This window comes from Arthroderma uncinatum, assembly GCF_011692745.1.
Source record: "Arthroderma uncinatum strain CBS 119779 chromosome Unknown scaffold1, whole genome shotgun sequence".
NCBI lineage: Eukaryota > Fungi > Ascomycota > Eurotiomycetes > Onygenales > Arthrodermataceae > Arthroderma > Arthroderma uncinatum.
Genome location: NW_022983863.1, coordinates 3253738 through 3271093, shown reverse-complemented (window position 1 = coordinate 3271093; position 17356 = coordinate 3253738). Strand labels below are relative to the sequence as shown.

Below are 17356 nucleotides of genomic sequence, written 5' to 3'. Positions count from 1 at the left end.
TTCTGTAGGAATATTATGCATCCCCTGAAAAAAAAAAAAAAAAATTGAAATTGCATAAGAGGGCCTAGCTATGGCATCTATAGATTTAACTACGGACCTCAACTCTTCTCTCCAAAACCGATCTTGCCTCTGCTTCTGTCAACGTGTTTATACCAAGCTCAGCCAAGACACTCCTTGCACTCTCATTATTCGCAAAGAGCCTCTTTTCGGCTTCCCACAGACCTAGGTTTCTCACGGTATTATCACCAGTGCCACTTGAGTCGGCATTTTCAGGTTTAATCTTCAACCCTAAGAGGAATAAACCGTCCTGGAGCTTTTGGATTGTTCGCGCTGAATATGTTTCGCCAGCTTTTACGCCAATAGCAGCGTCAACCGTGTCACAAATATTGGCGACATCAGTAGAAAGCTGCGCGGCGCCAAAAGTAGAGAATGAATGCCGCATGAGGATACTATCCCAAATGTATGTCTGAATAGCAAGGAGGATATGGTTAGCGACACGGCGTCTTGGGGCAACGGCTAGCGTGCGAGAGAGGAATGAAAGGTCGGCGGTGAGAAGCCGTAGAGTCTGCACTAGGTCTAATGAGGGTGTTGTAGGGGAGTCGGACTCGTCCGAAGAAGAGCGTAAAGAGGCCCATGTTGACACCTGGTAATATGGGCGAAGGGATGTTTGGACACTCGATGCTATAGTTGACTGGATTATTGACTCGGATCGCATTCGAAGCTGGCGATATGCTGCGGCTGTTTCGTCGAATAAGGCACCTTCTGCTCCATCCTCGAGGTGATCCTTGTTATTGTTGGCAACAGAAGATGATGTACGTGCGGCGATCTCTGAGACGGACATTACACCAGCTACCGGCTTTCCAGTGTGGCTATGCCTCGTTACCCGGTCCTGTAGCTCATACCAGAGCTCAAGGAAGAAGACATCGTCGCCCCAGTCTTGCATCTTTTTTTCTAGATATTCAGCACTTCCAAATATCCTACACAATCGCTCTAGACCAGATACTCCTTCTATATTTGGCTGACCAGTCGAGGAGCCTTGTACTGTGCGCCCTATGGCGGATGTCATAGCAAGGTAAGCCTCGAGGCCAGAATGTAGCCTCTCGTGAAACAGGTCGAAAATAGTTATTTGGATATCAATCAGGAATCGGAGCTTTTGGCTGAAAGATGATAACGGCCGGTAAAGTTCTGTGATGTTTTCCAAGAGGTCATTAACCCGGAGGGCGGCTTTCGTTGGCTTAGTTGCCGTTGGTGCTACCCCATCGTAGTCAATTTCTCCCCCATCCTCAGCATCAATGATATTCTGATACCTGGCCAATGCGAAATTCTTTTCCACCTGAAGCCATTCAGAAAACCAGTTCTCCTTCACTAATATTTCCCATGTCAGGCCTTTCCATGCGCTTTCTTGGGCTGGGTTCGACGGGTAAGACCACGAGAGTTTAAGCTCATTATCGAAATTCATAAGCTCATGAATTAAGTGACTGAAGGCCTGTGGGTGTTTAGATACGGTTGGCAATAAATTCATTGTTTTCTGTCGCACCATGGGTAGGAGGGCAGATATAAATGATGAAACTGCATCCGAATAAATGGACCCAAGTAGTGGGGGACCTTTGAGGCCCCTTCTATGCAATATAGGTTGCAGGTAGATGGAAAAGAATTCAGCGTGGGTACTGATCAAATCTAAAACATGGGATAGGAAATATTCAGGCTGTGATGAAAATTAGTAAAAATGTAACTTCATTCTCCAGCTGTATAAAATTTAACATACCTTATCCAGCCTGTTTGTAGGCCGGTCACCGCTGAAATGATATTTAAATCTGAGCTCTAGAGGTTGCGCCATGACTTCCAATGGGAGTAAAATGGGCAGCACAGAGCAATCCTTGAGGTGGGCCTCAACAGTGTCGTTTATAAGGTCACTAAAGGGGTCAGTTAGAACATGGCTCTTTCTCTTATAACAGATAAATATACGTACGGCTCTTGAAATTCCAGAAGCAGATCGCACCAGCGCATCCATTCATCAATTAATGGCTCCGAGGGGAGTTCTTTCATAGGCCACTTCATTTTGTCCAGCACATTTTGTAGTTTACCAATATATTCCCCATAAACTAAGCCCCTCAACGTTTCAGAGACTCCCTTAACATAGTCAAGGAGGTGTGGTGTAGCGCCTTCGACTCTTTCCTGGCCGGATGATATCGATATCTCGATGGAACGGAGCTGCGCATAGGATCGTAAGGCATCGTGGGGAGATGTTTTCATCTTCTTTATCACATCCTTGCTATAAACCGGTCAGCGGCATGTTCGATGGCCTTGACCACGGGGGAAAAGACAAACTTCAGGTGGTCTATGCTGTTCAGAAGCTCCAAGTATCCTTGCGACACATCAAGCCTTTGCAGCCTAGCAATGCTATCTTCAAATTTCCGCACAGCCTCATCGCTATGTTCCGATTGCGTTACAATGAGTAAGCGACGATCTATATCGGCCTGGTGTTTGCTGAACGCCTCTGCCTCTTTGCGGACAGCCTCCGCATGTTCGTTTGAAGCTTTAGTAGCGCTTTTGAGTATTTCCTCTGCTTCTCGGAGCTAAATACAATCCAAACTATTAGTTTATGATAACGAAATTTGCAATTAGGATGGTGCATATTACCTGTTGTCTCTGAAGATCTTGCTGCTCCTGGAGGCTGTTGAGGAGGGTATCAAGACTCAGGAGGTCTTCGAGGCTTTGAATCTTGTCATTCACAAAATCAACAAGCCGCGTCGCATCTTCGGCAGACAAGTGTTCCGTCATTTCTTAACTACGCCGATAGACGGGCTGGGTAGGTTATACAAATTAACAACAGAGCGTCGACAGTGGCATGTTTGTTTAGAGCATGGAGGAGTAATACTGTGGTCACTAAACCTCAGGGTCTTGGCATCGATAACAACCTAATCGGTGGATATAAAAAGAGCGACTTCCAACCTCTCTCCAAAGATAGAACAGGACATACCTGAGAGAACTGACAACGTCATGCGAGGCCCTCTATAATGGCCAGTCCAGCGAAAAAGAGGAAGAAAAATGAATCGAACGAATCGCCGCAGAAAATCCGAAGCATTGCATCCTACTTTAGCGGTGCGAGACAGGCAACGCCACAGCTTACACCCAGCACTGAGCACGGCGAGCTTACGGATGAGGAATTGGCCCGGAAACTACAGGCAGAGTGGAATAAACAAGACCAGGACAATGCTGAATTACCCACGCCGGAGACCATGGCAATAGAGAAACCACTGCAAAAAGATTCCCCAGCCACTGATCTTGCTGCCAGTCTCGCTTCAGCTACCGACCGGAGTAGTATACAAACTACTCCTGCTCCTAAATCTATCACTGGAAGCGGGACAAAGGGAGTTCTGGCTTTGCAGAGCTCGTCGGCTGCGGAAGATACCATATCTTCGTCATTGCCCTTTGATCAAACTCCCCTTGCATTTGACCCGCTTGAGCACAAGGAGAAACTCCAAGCACACTGGGAAGCGGACGGCGGAAGAGCATCGTATGCTATTTTAGCTCGTGCATTCTCTCTTGTCAACGGCACGCAAAGCAGAATCAAAATAGTCGATATACTAGTGAACGCTCTCCGACTTATTATTGTTGGGGACCCCCAAAGCCTTCTCCCTGCGGTATGGCTTGCTACTAATGCATTTGTTCCGCCATACGTACCCAGTGAGTTGGGTCTAGGGGGTTCTGCCATTTCTAAAGCGCTGAAGAAAGCTTATGGGTTGGACAACCATGGTCTTAAGTCACTTTATAATAAACACGGTGACGCTGGCGATGTAGCGTTCGAAGCAAAGAAAAAACAGAGCTTTACATTAAGACGACCAAAACCGTTGACTATTCAAAGTGTTTATGATGCTCTGATGAAGATTGCAGCCAGCAAGGGCACAGGGAGCCAGGAGGTAAAGCAGAGGATCGTTGAGAAATTGCTCCAGGATACTAGAGGCGCGGAAGAGAGCCGGTACATTGTTCGTACGCTCGTTCAGCATCTTCGGATTGGAGCAGTCAAGACGACGATGTTAATTGCGCTAGCAAGAGCCTTTCTTTACTCGAAACCGCCAACAGCAGGTTTTTCGATACGTTCACATTCGGAGTTTACGGGCATGAAAAAAGAAGAGCTTGTGAATATCTACTCACAAGCAGAGGAGACTATTAAAGCATGCTATGCACGACATCCAAACTACAACGACATTGTCCCATGTCTACTAGAATGCGGGATTTCCGCAGAGCTTCTTATGAAGTGTGATATAACGTTGCATATCCCTCTACTTCCTATGCTGGGTAGCATTACACGCGACCTTCCGCAAATGTTAACTAGATTGCACGGACGATCCTTCACCTGCGAGTATAAGTACGATGGGCAGCGAGCACAGGTCCATTGTGATGCGTCGGGAAAAGTTTCCATATTTTCTCGCCATCTAGAAGTTATGACAGATAAATACCCGGATTTAGTATCCCTTGTCCCCCAGATTCGATCTGAAGGAGTCTCTAGCTTTATTTTAGAGGGCGAGGTGGTTGCCGTTGAGAACGAATCTGGCGAGCTGCTACCATTCCAGGCTCTCACAAATCGGGCAAAGAAAAATGTTGAAATAGGCAACATTAAGGTTAATGTCTGTCTATTCTCGTTTGACTTGATGTACCTGAATGGACAGCCGTTACTCGACAGGCCATTCAGAGAACGACGGGAACTTTTAAGGAGTCTATTCACTGAAATCCCAAATCGATTTACATGGGTAAAGAGCATAGATGCTTTCCCATCTGATTCGGATGCCGTTCTAAGTTTTTTCAATGATGCTCTCAACGTAAAGTGTGAAGGGATAATGGTCAAAGTTTTGGATGACAAGCCAGTTGCGGATCAGTCTGAGACAGCAGGTGATAGTACCATTCTCGGTGATACTGGCTCCGGCCCCGAGGAAGAACAGCCGGAAGACCCTACAGACCCGGCGGAGAAACAACGAGGAAACCGTAAACGACCTCTTCTGTCTACATACGAGCCTGACAAACGACTGGAATCTTGGCTCAAAGTGAAAAAAGATTACAATTCTGCCTCTGATACATTAGACTTGATTCCCATTGCAGCATGGCATGGCCAGGGTCGAAAGGCCAAATGGTGGTCACCAATACTTCTAGCAGTACGAAATCCGGAAACGGGTTCACTTGAGGCCGTTACTAAGTGCATGTCTGGCTTCACGGATAAATTCTACGAAGCGAACAAAGAGAAATATGCGGAAGGCAGCGACAATCTTATCTCACGGCCAAGTTACGTGGAGTATTGTGGCGAGCCGGAAGTATGGTTTCAACCTCAAGAGGTCTGGGAGATGGCGTTCGCAGATATTACGCTGAGTCCTACGTATCTCGCTGCGATTGGACTGGTTAGTGAAGAGCGTGGCTTAAGCCTTCGATTTCCAAGATTCCTAAAAGTGAGAGAAGACAAGGGCATTGATGAAGCTAGCACTTCGGACTATCTCGCTCATCTTTGGAGGAAGCAGACCGAGAAGTCACAGGCAATTGGGACTGAGCAAGGGGGCTGACTTGATATATTGCAGACTCAACCATCTGCACCTATCGCTATGCAACTACTTTTCCACGCGAACAACGCACCATGGTGGGTGGTGCGGGAGATGACGGGAAGAAAGTGGCATGTTAAAAGCTGGCTCTCAACTATATAGAGCTAACGCCCATTACGTCATACCAGAGGGCAAAACATCGAGGTTGTGAACATAACAATAAACAGTCTGTCGCTCAATCGTCTATGTCGCCACCATTCCGTCATTGCTCGCCGTAGAGCTGACGAGATAAATGATGTCTAGATGGCTCGTTGTGTTGGGTATTATACACACAACTCCAAAAAGTCCACAATCAATATAATTCACATACCCAAACGAAATGCCACTCCCACGAAAAGCTCTAATCGCTGTAACCAGCGCCAATCCTCACTTCTACCCAGACGGGAAGAAGACTGGGCTGTTTTACTCAGAGGCTTTACATCCGTTCGATGAGTTGCAGGCCGCTGGCTTCCACATTGACATTGCATCGGAAACCGGAACCTATGCCTATGACGAACACTCGTTAGAGAAAAAATTCTTGAGCCGCGAGGACGAAGAAGTTCTGCATAACGAAAATGACCCATTCAATAAAAAATTGAACCACCAGCTGTTCAAGGCTGGTGACCTATCACCCCATGAATACGGCCTGTTCTTCGCCGCTGGTGGGCATGGAGCTTCTTACGACTTCCCACACGCACGGCACCTGCAGTCTATTGCCTCAGATGTTTATAAGCGCGGTGGTGTCGTGGCCGCCGTCTGCCATGGCCCTGCCATTCTAGGAGGCATTCTTGATGCAAACGACGAACCAATCATTAAGGATAGGACGCTGACCGGCTTTACCACTGAGGGCGAGCTTGAGCTCAAGGTGATCGATCAAATGAGGGGAGACAATGTCCACACAATCGAAGACTGCATGGGGCCAACAGGTGCCCACTACGAAGCTCCACCAACTCCATTCGCAAACTTCGAGAAAGTCGACGGACGGATTGTCACTGGCGCGAATCCAGCGAGTGCCAGGGACACGGCGAGAGATGCCATTAAAGTGTTTGATGGGCTGGAGTAAATTACCCCCGGCTCCAACAAGTAATGGCAGGAATAATGCAAGCGCAAAAGTAACTGCTGCTAGGAATCACCTCTCATTTACCCCTTTCGGTGTATATGAAAATATCTAAAAAAGTGTATCGCTATATGATGTGATGAGGATTCTCCTTTCTACTTAACTCCTAATTCACTCCTTTATGACGAAACCACCTATATCACAAGCGAATTCTTAGTCTCAGCCTAGCATTGAGAGATGCTAATCATTAGCAGATAGTGGAAGTTAACAATCGACTCTAGCAGTATTTACTCGCTACTCGTCATCCAGTTTTGTCCACATTTAACTATACTCAGAAGTAACATCCAAGCTAGGGGCAATGCTCCACGTATGAATATGAAGGGTATCATGGTTTCAGCACATAACTGCTTGAAGTTCATGTACTGTGTATACCCATTACGTCTAGTATCTTTCTATGTTCAATTCAGGCTTACTTTCATACTAGAACCATCTATTGACCCATTACTCTCTTTCATCTCCTTATGGAAGATAGATAGCATCTCACAATTTCTACGCCCCTATTTCTCCCCTCGAACACATGCTTTATGCGGTGAACTCCCAATTCTCGGGGAACCAACCGAACTGCACGTCGGCATTACCTTTGAAGACATCATCGTATCTCTGGATGGTTGTCTCTGGGCGCTCCTTTTGGAGGTAGTACCCATGGACAATCTCCTTGATCTTCGGATGATTCCACATCTGCTTCATCCACGCAAGCGCCTCGGGCTTAGCACTTGATAGACGAAAGTTATAGGTCCGGAAACGCTGAAACAGAGCGCAGATGTCAGACATATCACAAAAAACGAACAAGCGGCAGATCCACCAAGGAATGGGATGTATGCATGTCTGGACTGACCCAAAGAACCGGCCAAAAGAAAGCATCGGCGATACTAAACTCGCCGAACAAGAACCCATCATCGGCCTGCTTCAGTTCCGCTAGTCGAGAAACTGTATACCGTCTGCTCTCGGCCCAGAGCTTTAGGCAATTCTCCACCTCTTTAATTGCGCCGTCATACATGGGAACATTTCCCGTGTACCTACCCAGGGCATTGGTGTGGTAGTATGTTCGTAGCACTGTACAGAGACCAGAATGCATCTGTGCGACGGCACTGCGGGCTTGGGCCCGTAGAGCGGTATCCTTGGGCCATAGGGGCAGATCCGGGTGGGACTCGGCAAGGTATTCACAGATCGCTAGGGAGTCGTTGATCTGGAACGATGAGCCGAGAGATGGCACCTCGAGTGCAGGGACTAGCCCTGTTTTCGACAGCTTCGTGGCCTACATATGCACATGTAAGATGGACTGTGGGGTGCATCTATCGGGTAAGATGTAGATCTAGGTACCTCCTCAAGCGAGAGCTCGACTGACTCGTGGGGGATGCGGTAGTAGTCCAGTAGGACGGCTACACGAGCAGTCCAGCCTAGGGAGTAACCACAGGTTAGAGGTGGTGGTTCGTTGCACCGAGGATCGCCTGCAACCTACTGGAATAGCGGGTGTAAGCTCCAATGAGCTTGTACTGATTCTCCATGCTGTTGGACCTTCTGTGTAAGCGTATGGTGAAGCTGTGCTACAACACTAGAAGGAGAGGGGTAAGATAGGGACTATTTATACTGTTTCCAAGGTGCGTGAGTCAATTTGTATCCCGTATCTCGAGCAGCTTAAAATGTTGATATACTAACCAGATACTCCACACGGACGGCTAGCTGAAGGGCGTGAGAAGTTTGGGTGAGCCATGCTCTGTCTGCATTCCCGAGTTGTACGGCTATGCAGCATGGTCTATCCAATTAGCGGTCCCTCGAAGCGTAGAATCCATGGTATGTCTCGTATTGTGGCCGAAGGTGACAAACTCGACTCTATGATCTGCCAGACATCTGTCGGGGTGGTGACAAGATGCTACATTGCAATCTGAAACATGAAAGCCACCGTCGTCAGCTAACATCGTCAGCCAACATCAGCATCACCACACCAACAACAACATCATCATCATCGTCAAGCTATCCTGTATTTTAGCAAGATGACTTCCAAGGTCGGAAGTTTTAGTGATGACGTAACTCTAGGAGTCCAAATTAAGTTGCTTACGTCATGACCACCCCCGCCCACGTGATACCAACTAGTCAGCTTAATTTGATTATTAATCCAGTATATTACATAATAAAAGACGCGAAATTAGCGCGTTAACGCGTCGCAGGACGCGTTCCATTAAGCGAACCTTAAAAAATATGCAAGTTTACGCGCCGTGGCAAGAAAGACAACGCATCACGGAGTAAAGAGAGAGAAAGAGGAGAAGCCGGATGTATCAGATATATTGATTAGTTATGAGCTTCTTGTAAGCTAGAGCCTACATACAGGCACACGGAGTACTCCGTACATGGTGGTGATGGCGATGGAGTGAGATCGAACCATACAGCTGGGCAGCGATTAAAAAAAAAAAGTAGGAGGGGAAAAAAAATTAAGCTAAGTTTAGAAGATGGCGGGACGAACGCTTTAGAACTTCACAGGGTACTCGACAGTGTAGAAGGAAGAAGAGAAAAAAAGACCAAACCCGTTCATCGGGATAAGATGGTTGTTGTACAGAAGTATACGTAGAAAAGAGGACAAAACAACAAGGTAACCTGACAAGACCGCCGAACAACGTATTGGTTCATGATATCTGTATCCATCGCGAGAAGCGAAGGGGGAAGGGGGAGGGGGGAGGGGTAAAGGGGAGCTATATCGGCAACTCTTCACCAAGCTGCAATGCTAGACCGACACCGCTGCTGCCGCTACCGCCAGATCGCTTAGAACTCGAACCCCTGATAGGACTTGGAGGAGCGAGGGTATCGAAATTCAACCTCTTGCGTACCTCTTTCGTCGTGCGAGGCGTACGCGGAGTCCGAGATGGATTGTTTAGTGGAGTACGGGAATTGGCACCGTTAGTCCAAGCTCTCTGGGCCGGGCTGGGAGTAACGTTGACGAAATCGGCAAAATTAAAAGGCTGAGAAGGCGTAGGCGTTGAAAGTAGCTGGAAGGGTATGGCGTGTTGGGTTGGTGGTGTAGAAGGGAGGAAATCCGGCATTCCCATGCTTGCTGTGTGCGGGGCGGGTTTGCCGTTGATGGTAGCTGGCGTAGGCGAGTTGGCGAGGTAAAGTAGTAGATCGGCTCCAGAGCCTGAACCAGCGGCATCTTCGCCTGCCTGGGAGGTGTTGAAGCGGGTGCGCCTGGGTGGTGGTGTGCGTGGTGGGGGCGGTGGTGCTCTGAAAGAGGCGGAGGAGGACGAGGAGCCTCGATGGTCTGATTTAGAGAGCTGGGGGTCGATGTGTGAGCCAGTATCGGCGTCGACGTCTCTTTCGACGTCAGGGTCCGGGATAGTATCTGATTCCGAGATGAAAGACGGCATGGTCTCGTACGTCCTTCGTTGAAGCTGACGCCGGGTAAGGGGTGAGGATTGCGGCGCAGTACCGGACGCACTCCACGATATCCGCGGTATCTTGGGCAGCTGGTGTTCTGCCATCACATCACAGCGGCGTCTCTTGCGTGAGCTGCCAGCAGTTCCACCACCGCTAGAAGTCATGCATTGCATCGTCTTGATATCGAAAGTAGCTGCATGTCGGCTGCGCGAGGACCGAGGAAGTTCCTTGCTCACCCTCGGGGTGCGGACTGGTGACGAGGTAAAGGGAGTCGAGTAGCGAGCATCCGCGGAGTCCGATGAGGAGCAATCTGACCCTGCCTCGCTCGGGTGGACATTATGCTGGTACTGGTGTAGAGATTGGTGGTGGGAGGTGACGGTGCTATCGGAATCAGACGGTAGGGAGTCCTTGTCTCTGTGCAGGCCATGCAGGCCATGTAGACGCTCGTAGCGGACTTTGGCAAGCCCAAGACGGTCCTGTAAGTTGAGAGAGACCTATATCCTGTTAGGAGGAGTCAATAGACACTGACTGGAAGGGGGTCCGTACCTGGGCGATGTCTATCTTATGGATGGCCTTCTTTGCAGAGGCGGTAGGCGAGGTGATTGACATCCTCCACTCCTCCAACGGCTACACTCCAACAACGGACGACTCTGCCTCTGTCTATTCTGACAGCGAGACAGCCCGTTGACGAGTGGTGGGCTGTTCAATGCCGGTGGTGTTCGTCCTGTTGGTGATGCAGGGTTTTACCGAAGCACGAAGCACGATTGGTAGCACTAGACTAGCTAGGCGACGGAGAATGGCGACTGGAGGCTGCGAGATGGCTGAACCGTAACTGCAACGGAGCCACGAAGTCGACTTACAGGTGGATGGGCTGTTCTGGTGCCGTTGGTTGCTGGCTCTTCTGCTGGTGGTGGTGGAGGAGGAGGAGGAGAGGAAGAAGAAGAAGGTTACCAAGCCAGCCACGCCCAAACAAGCTACCAGATGCAGGGACAAGGGGGATGCCTCTTTGTTTGCAGCCAGGGACAACCAGATCTACTCTATATCTAGTACCCTATGCTTCCTCTGTCCATCTCCTCTATCTGTTTATTAGTCTATTTCATCTATTACTGTACAGTGTATACCCTGCTCGTCTTCATCGTGCTGACTGTTTGCCACAGGAATGAACAAAGTGACAGCAAATCCAACAGCCCCCACCCGTGATGCCTGCATAATATACACTGATTGGCCATGGTCTACGCCCTCACGGTCTGGCAGCCAATGCAAGATGCTGGATCTCTCGATCGATGGAGAGTGCTGGAGATTGCTGCCGTGAATGGAGCCAGGGTGAAACAGTGATCGCCCGTAGCCAACTCAGCAGCAGTAGGGCTGAGGTCCCAGGGGCTACCCTTATCTCTTTAACTAGCCTTTAACTGGCTCTTCACCGGCCTTTAACTGAAGCTTTAACTGGGCGTCGGAGCTTTAACTAAGGCTTTAACTAGCCAACGCCTACTGGAGCTGCCGATGCAGGTTTCCAGGATCCTGCCAGCTCCCGCCTCTCTTCTTACTTGCTGCTTCTTGCTTATTCTTCCTACCCGTCCCTGCTCGCCACCGCCAGCAAGCAAGCATGTCCCAGGAACAGATGCTGGACCTGCAATTGCTCTCCCCCTGTGCTGGTTGCTGCTGTCGCTGTCACTGGCACTGACACTACAACTACTTCCCCAATGACGCTGTGAACTGTAGGGACCAAGAGCGTGTCTACTGCGTCCTGTGTTGCACGGCAGGCCATCACACAAAGATTTGACCTTCTTTGCTTTTGTCCATACTGCTTGCTTGATTTTCACCTGCTTACCACGTCCTTGTCTTGTCCTGTCCGGCTTGCCTGTCTTGTCTGGCTGAGCTGGAAGTTCTGTTGGCAGTGCTGGTCCCTCGCTCGTTAAAACACCGAGACCACCCCAGAGATGGCTTCCGGTGACAAGAGCAAACTCTCCAGCGGCATGACCTTTTTCAAGGAGCTCCGTCGTCGTTCGAAGGCCGGGTTTCATTCGAAGCCGGCCGCAGTCGATCCGCCGTGTCTTTCTCTGCCGACGAGCAGCGCCGGCGAGTCCGATATCAATGGCTGCGGAGGACTCGAGAATGGGAACGGCCATCTGAACGGACACACGAACTGCAATGGGAATGGGAATGGGAGTGCGAACGGGAACGGTATTGCAAAGTCGTCGACCACCGATTCCTCGGTTCATAGCACAAACAACACTCCTCCTCCTTCGATCAAGCGGGATCTCTCCTCGAATCATCTTCCTTACCTGTCAAAGTCGGAGGGATGGCTGCCTCCGCCGACTCAACGCAATTTGCCCATAGCCACTCAGTCGTGCCGGAATAGCATAGTGGTACGTACATCTATCTAGGGCGTCTCGTATAGCTTCGTTAACCCTGGCTTGTTGGTAAATTAGGGCGTCAATTCAATTGCATCGAACGCGGCGAAGAATTTCACTCCCACCTCACCTTACGCTCCCAGAGTACACTCCGTCTCGGATAATTCATGGGTATGCTTCTAAACCTGTTAAAAGCCGGGAAAAACTCAAGCTAACCAGCTCTAGGTTAACCAAAAACTTCTTTTGCTCTACGGGCACATTGGCGATCGTGAACCTCAAAAATCACCCATTGACGGCACCATCACCATTCATCACCTCCAGGACTCGTTCCCTTCCATACCCTGGCCGGTCCGCGCCTCTTGTTTTAAAGCTTTGGTTCACCTTGTTCCTGGACCAAATCGCATCCGCCTAGAGTTCAACTCACCCAAGGCTCCTGGCGCCACCTCGCATACCTCCTGGATAAACATCAATTACCTTCCGCTGGTAAACTCGCCGCCTCTCCAGCTCGCTATCCTCCTCGGCAGTGATTCGGACGCACAGTATGATTCTGTTCCTAACAAGGGGACCAACGACCTGGACAATGCTGTCCGCAAATTCCGAATGGCCGCCTACCTGTGGCAAGCCTTCACGAGCGAGCAGATGTTCAGGAATAGTTTCGGCAGGAGATGCTTCCATCTCGAAGAGGAGTGGCAGACTGGCAGTCTGAGCGGTCGGGATGCAGAGAATGGGATCATGCGGAGCGAAGCGAAGATCCATATCATCAGGTGTGATAAGACGGTGGAAGAATTGAGAGCTCTCAGCACCGCGACTACCGAGGGTGGCTTGTTCAAGGTCACCATGGACGCTGTGCGCAAACATTTTGACCTGCGTCCCGGCGAACAACGTTATGTCTCTGTTCTCCTGCTCGATACCCACTGGGACAACGACACCAAATCTCTCGAGGCTCATGCGGCTCTGGGTTCCTCGCAATCCGCGGATCTCAAACTGGCTCTCTTTGGCTCTCACGGCCTGCATAGCTATCCATCTTGCATTCAAGATATCGTTTCAGCCTTCTCAGACTGCACTCGTACAGACACCACCTACGTTGCCAATCCTAACAATGAGTGTGGAAGCGCCTGGGAAACGGCCAGCTCGTCACTCGGGCGCCACTTGCACGAAATCGGCCACCTCTTTGGATGTCATGACGCAGAATCGGGTATCATGGGGCCAGACTACCTTCGCTTCAACCGTACCTTTATGACCTGGGAGCCTTACTCTACTCGCACGAAGGAACAGGGTGCTCGTCTCTTACTACAGCAGGACGAGTGTGCCTGGCATCGCCTTGACGTCCTCCGATTCCGCTTCCATCCATGCTTCAGACTCCCAAGCGACCCACCACCGCCTCCAACTGGTACAATCCAAGTCTGGCCTGTCGACAGCGGCAAAACACTCATCAGCTCCAGCGCTGGCATTGCCTTTGTCGAACTCTATACCACGCCTGACAACGACACTCCAACGTCGTACATCGAATATGCCGACGCCGAAGCTGGAAGCGGCAACCTCCCCAAACAAATCAGTTTCACTGATGCAGAGATCCGCGGACACCTACCCGACCACGCGCGAAAGGCCAAACATATCCGTTTGCGTATATACTCAGGCTGTCTTACTTCTTTTACTGTTGCCGATATGGCTACACTTAAGGGCAAGAACAAGGAGTGGACTGTCAAAGTACCTACGGGTACGGGACATGGGCAGTTAAGCTATCGAGGATATATGGAGAGCGCACAGGGCGAGCGAGACGAGGTAGTATATGAAGCGAACAAGCTACTCACCACGGTCAAGGTCTTTGCTGGTGATAAGCTGGGGTCCGATGCAGGTGTGCCGAGCAAGGAGACGATTGCAGGCATCGAGTTCCGTTACGAGGATGGTAGTAGCCAGTTGTTCGGAAGCAAGGGTCAGGGGTTGATCGATAACGAATACGTGCTTGGTGAGTTTCCTTTTACGCTTCCCAACTACCCCTACCTTTCTTTTACTGCTCGTTATAGAATATTGTGGCGACTAACTGTGCTCAGACTCACGACGCGGTGAAATCATCATGGGTTTCAACATCCGTGCCGACAAGGATAGGGTATACGGTGTTGGCATTCTTACAAGTTTCGGTAGACGGTCTGGCGTTTATGGGTGCTCAAAGGCGGGTCAAGGGTATGCATTTTTCCCCCCTACGCCCATTTGCACAACTCCTTCGTCTGTATTCATCAAGTTGATATATATACGCTCCCGTTGCTAACCTACGTATAGAGGCACATTACTTCCTCCGCGGGGATACAGGATCACAGGCGTTACTGGGGCAGTAGGAACTGACAGCGACCCTGGCATTAGGGGATTTTCTCTCATCATCGCTCGATAGACGACACACAGCACGCTAATTACGTTTTTCCTGCACCATGTCGTGTTGCGTCGACCATAGGCATCAACCAGATCTGCTTTCTGTTGGTTTTCTTCGCTCTCTAGCCTAGCCACCGTCGTCATCTAGCTGGCGATTCGCATCCAGAAGCACCTATCCCGTGGAGGCTCGTGCGCCAGGCGGCTGACCGGTAACGGTTGATTTTCTCTTTCAAACGTCCAGGCTTTCACTTTTCTTTCTTTTATCGAGAGGGGTAAATATTGCGATATGCTTCGATCTTCGATGGTTCGTGGGTTGGTGCGCACATAAAGTTCTCCTGGCTTACTTTGCTCTGTCTGCTTGGTGTCTCTAATCCCTGGCTTCGATTCACTCGGTATCTCGCAACCCCCGGTTATGGCTGGCTCTGGCTTTCGTCGTCCCTCGTCTCAGTCTTCGTTCTTCGCATTCGTCGACGGGCTCTCTTCCCCCCCTTTACCTTAATTACTAATGGCTACCAAAGCAGAGAGCAAACAAACAGGGAATAACATGGTGAATAAAATGGGATCTGGAATCAAGGGAGAGAGTAAAGGGGAGGTTAATAATCAGTTTTCACTTCAACGGGTCTTAATCTGGGAGCATGTGGTTTGTCTTTCTTGTTGTTTATTGTTGTTTATTGTTGTTTATTGCCGCTGCTTGTTGCTTGCCTAGTGGCATGGTAAAATATTATGACCAAATGACCACCTTCTACCACTCTTTGCATCCTTCGCATCCTTCGTTTTACCTTTCTCTCAGTCCTTGCTTTGTCTCTGCCGGTTCGGCTGCTGTTCCTGACCCCGTCCCTGAACCGGTGTTGCATCGTCGCGGCGTTGCAATCCGATGGCATACCCTCCTCTCGAAACTGGTAGACCGCGAAACTGGCAACCGAAGGGGGTTGATAGTTGATCATCAGGCGCCATCACTCTCCCTAAAACCACCCATCAGGACACACCATCATCCTTCTATCCTCATGGCTCGCGAAGAGCTAGCTTTAACTCTACCGATCTATGCGAAGGTCCAGCTAGCCCTGTTCCGACCACCGTCCCTTCGACCCTCTCTCCCCTCTTTTCTTTTTCCTTGGATACAACCAGCTACTAGCTACGATCAATCGTTCGCTTGTTTGTCTCATTATCGATCGCACTAGTTAGTGAATGGGGGTTGATGGAATCGCCGTCTTATGCCCGGTTCTGGTCGACGAGAGATAAACAAGACGAGATCGGCCTGGCTTTTCGGTTTGGGTTCGGGACATTTGTCTTGTCCTTGCGAGGGTGTACGGTGTAAGCGGCGCTACAGGATAGAGTACTCCATACTTTTGCGCAGGCTGCATGCTATGTACATGCTGTGCTATGTGGTGCGGACTCGGTTCTATCGCCATTTGCCTGCGCCACAGGCCACTCACTAGAATGCTAGGGGCGATCCGCCTCCCCTTGGCCTGCATGCTTCGCAGATAGAGTGTGGAGAGAGAGATCGGGGGTCGAGGGTGAAGCATGCACGAGCAGGCATCTCGGATGCTGTGTCCACTGTTTCATATGCAATATACGGAGTCTGCAATATGCAAATAGCTGGAGCTACGTGTGCATATGCTGATGGCATACGGCAATGCCGAGATTGGCTTGCCCACCGTCCGTGGGGTTTAGTTTTGACGGGCTCGTTTTTATATGATTCCTAATTATATCAAAAACACACGCCATCTGGCTCAGGGATATACCATACCCTGTACAGACGATAGAGAACGTACATCTGCTCGTTCTCGCTAACCGCCTATATTGGGTTTCCGTCTTTGCTTTTTTGCCCTCAATATTCTTTTGCTAGGACAAGCTCGCGCCCTGTCTAACGTCAAAACAGCCTTCCGGGAAGGAAGTACGGGGCTAAGATCAAGGTGTCTGCTTTTTTTGCTACCGAACTCTTCGTCTGTTGGGGAGATCCATATCCCATAATTTAGGTACCGGCGACGACGACGGGGATGGCAGCGACGGGACCGGTTCTCTGGAGCAATTCTCCGCTGCATGCCCATTTCTGATCTCCCATATCCTGCTGCCCCCAAATCCCGAGAGGGTGGACCATGTCCGCTTACCCGTTCGCCTTGAAATTCTCCTAGCAACCGGGTAGAACGACGAGATATATCCACATAAAGTCCGAAGTTGGTCCATGAAATACGACCGGATATGGAATGGCTATGATCGATGCCAACAAATCTCTTGAGATCTTTTTATAGTTCGGTGGTCATATTCCACATCGAAAATGTATATGCGAGATATTTCGCTGGTGTGGACCCAAGTGTGACATGTACCCGGCCAATACTCTTTTCTATAGGCAGAGAAGAGATCTCATTCGTTTCTTGGTTGTGGCGAGGTTCATCAGGGCTGATTTTAAGTGGTTGCGAAGTGGTTGAGATCATCTACTGGGTATGGACATCCCAAACCTTTTTAAGGCCTCAGGGCGAAGAAAAAAAAGTAAAGGGAAGGAAGAAAAAGGAAAGAAAAAAGCTCCTGCTTGTGAAGAATGCTCTATTAAGTATGGAGTAATGGCTACAGAGATGACTAGCCACACATTCCCCCACAGA

General features: G+C 49.7%; 6 protein-coding genes across 6 annotated transcripts; 3 read left to right on the top strand and 3 right to left on the bottom strand.

The window, feature by feature from the left end:
* Window positions 1-85: 85 nt before the first annotated feature.
* On the bottom strand, window positions 86-2781 carry GIQ15_00991 (RINT-1 family protein; the record flags this gene model as incomplete). The annotated part of the gene is made up of 5 exons (XM_033548408.1): window positions 86-1486; window positions 1766-1913; window positions 1970-2272; window positions 2329-2576; window positions 2641-2781. The coding sequence occupies 5 exons, from the start codon at window positions 2779-2781 to the stop codon at window positions 86-88; spliced, it is 2241 nt and encodes a 746-aa protein (XP_033409359.1).
* Window positions 2782-3017: 236 nt separating this feature from the next.
* Window positions 3018-5549, top strand: GIQ15_00990 (uncharacterized protein; the record flags this gene model as incomplete). Its single annotated transcript, XM_033548407.1, has 1 exon — window positions 3018-5549. The coding sequence occupies one exon, from the start codon at window positions 3018-3020 to the stop codon at window positions 5547-5549; it is 2532 nt and encodes an 843-aa protein (XP_033409358.1).
* A 355-nt stretch (window positions 5550-5904) lies between these two features.
* On the top strand, window positions 5905-6627 carry GIQ15_00989 (uncharacterized protein; the record flags this gene model as incomplete). Its single annotated transcript, XM_033548406.1, has 1 exon — window positions 5905-6627. One exon carries the CDS (start codon window positions 5905-5907, stop codon window positions 6625-6627), a length of 723 nt encoding a protein of 240 aa, XP_033409357.1.
* Window positions 6628-7203: 576 nt separating this feature from the next.
* GIQ15_00988 (glutamine amidotransferase subunit pdxT) lies at window positions 7204-8186 on the bottom strand (the record flags this gene model as incomplete). The annotated part of the gene is made up of 4 exons (XM_033548405.1): window positions 7204-7425; window positions 7517-7936; window positions 8002-8078; window positions 8141-8186. The coding sequence occupies 4 exons, from the start codon at window positions 8184-8186 to the stop codon at window positions 7204-7206; spliced, it is 765 nt and encodes a 254-aa protein (XP_033409356.1).
* A 1179-nt stretch (window positions 8187-9365) lies between these two features.
* On the bottom strand, window positions 9366-10653 carry GIQ15_00987 (uncharacterized protein; the record flags this gene model as incomplete). The annotated part of the gene is made up of 2 exons (XM_033548404.1): window positions 9366-10538; window positions 10591-10653. The coding sequence occupies 2 exons, from the start codon at window positions 10651-10653 to the stop codon at window positions 9366-9368; spliced, it is 1236 nt and encodes a 411-aa protein (XP_033409355.1).
* Window positions 10654-11981: 1328 nt separating this feature from the next.
* Window positions 11982-14728, top strand: GIQ15_00986 (uncharacterized protein; the record flags this gene model as incomplete). Its single annotated transcript, XM_033548403.1, has 5 exons — window positions 11982-12410; window positions 12474-12566; window positions 12621-14361; window positions 14447-14533; window positions 14673-14728. The coding sequence occupies 5 exons, from the start codon at window positions 11982-11984 to the stop codon at window positions 14726-14728; spliced, it is 2406 nt and encodes an 801-aa protein (XP_033409354.1).
* Window positions 14729-17356: the final 2628 nt, after the last annotated feature.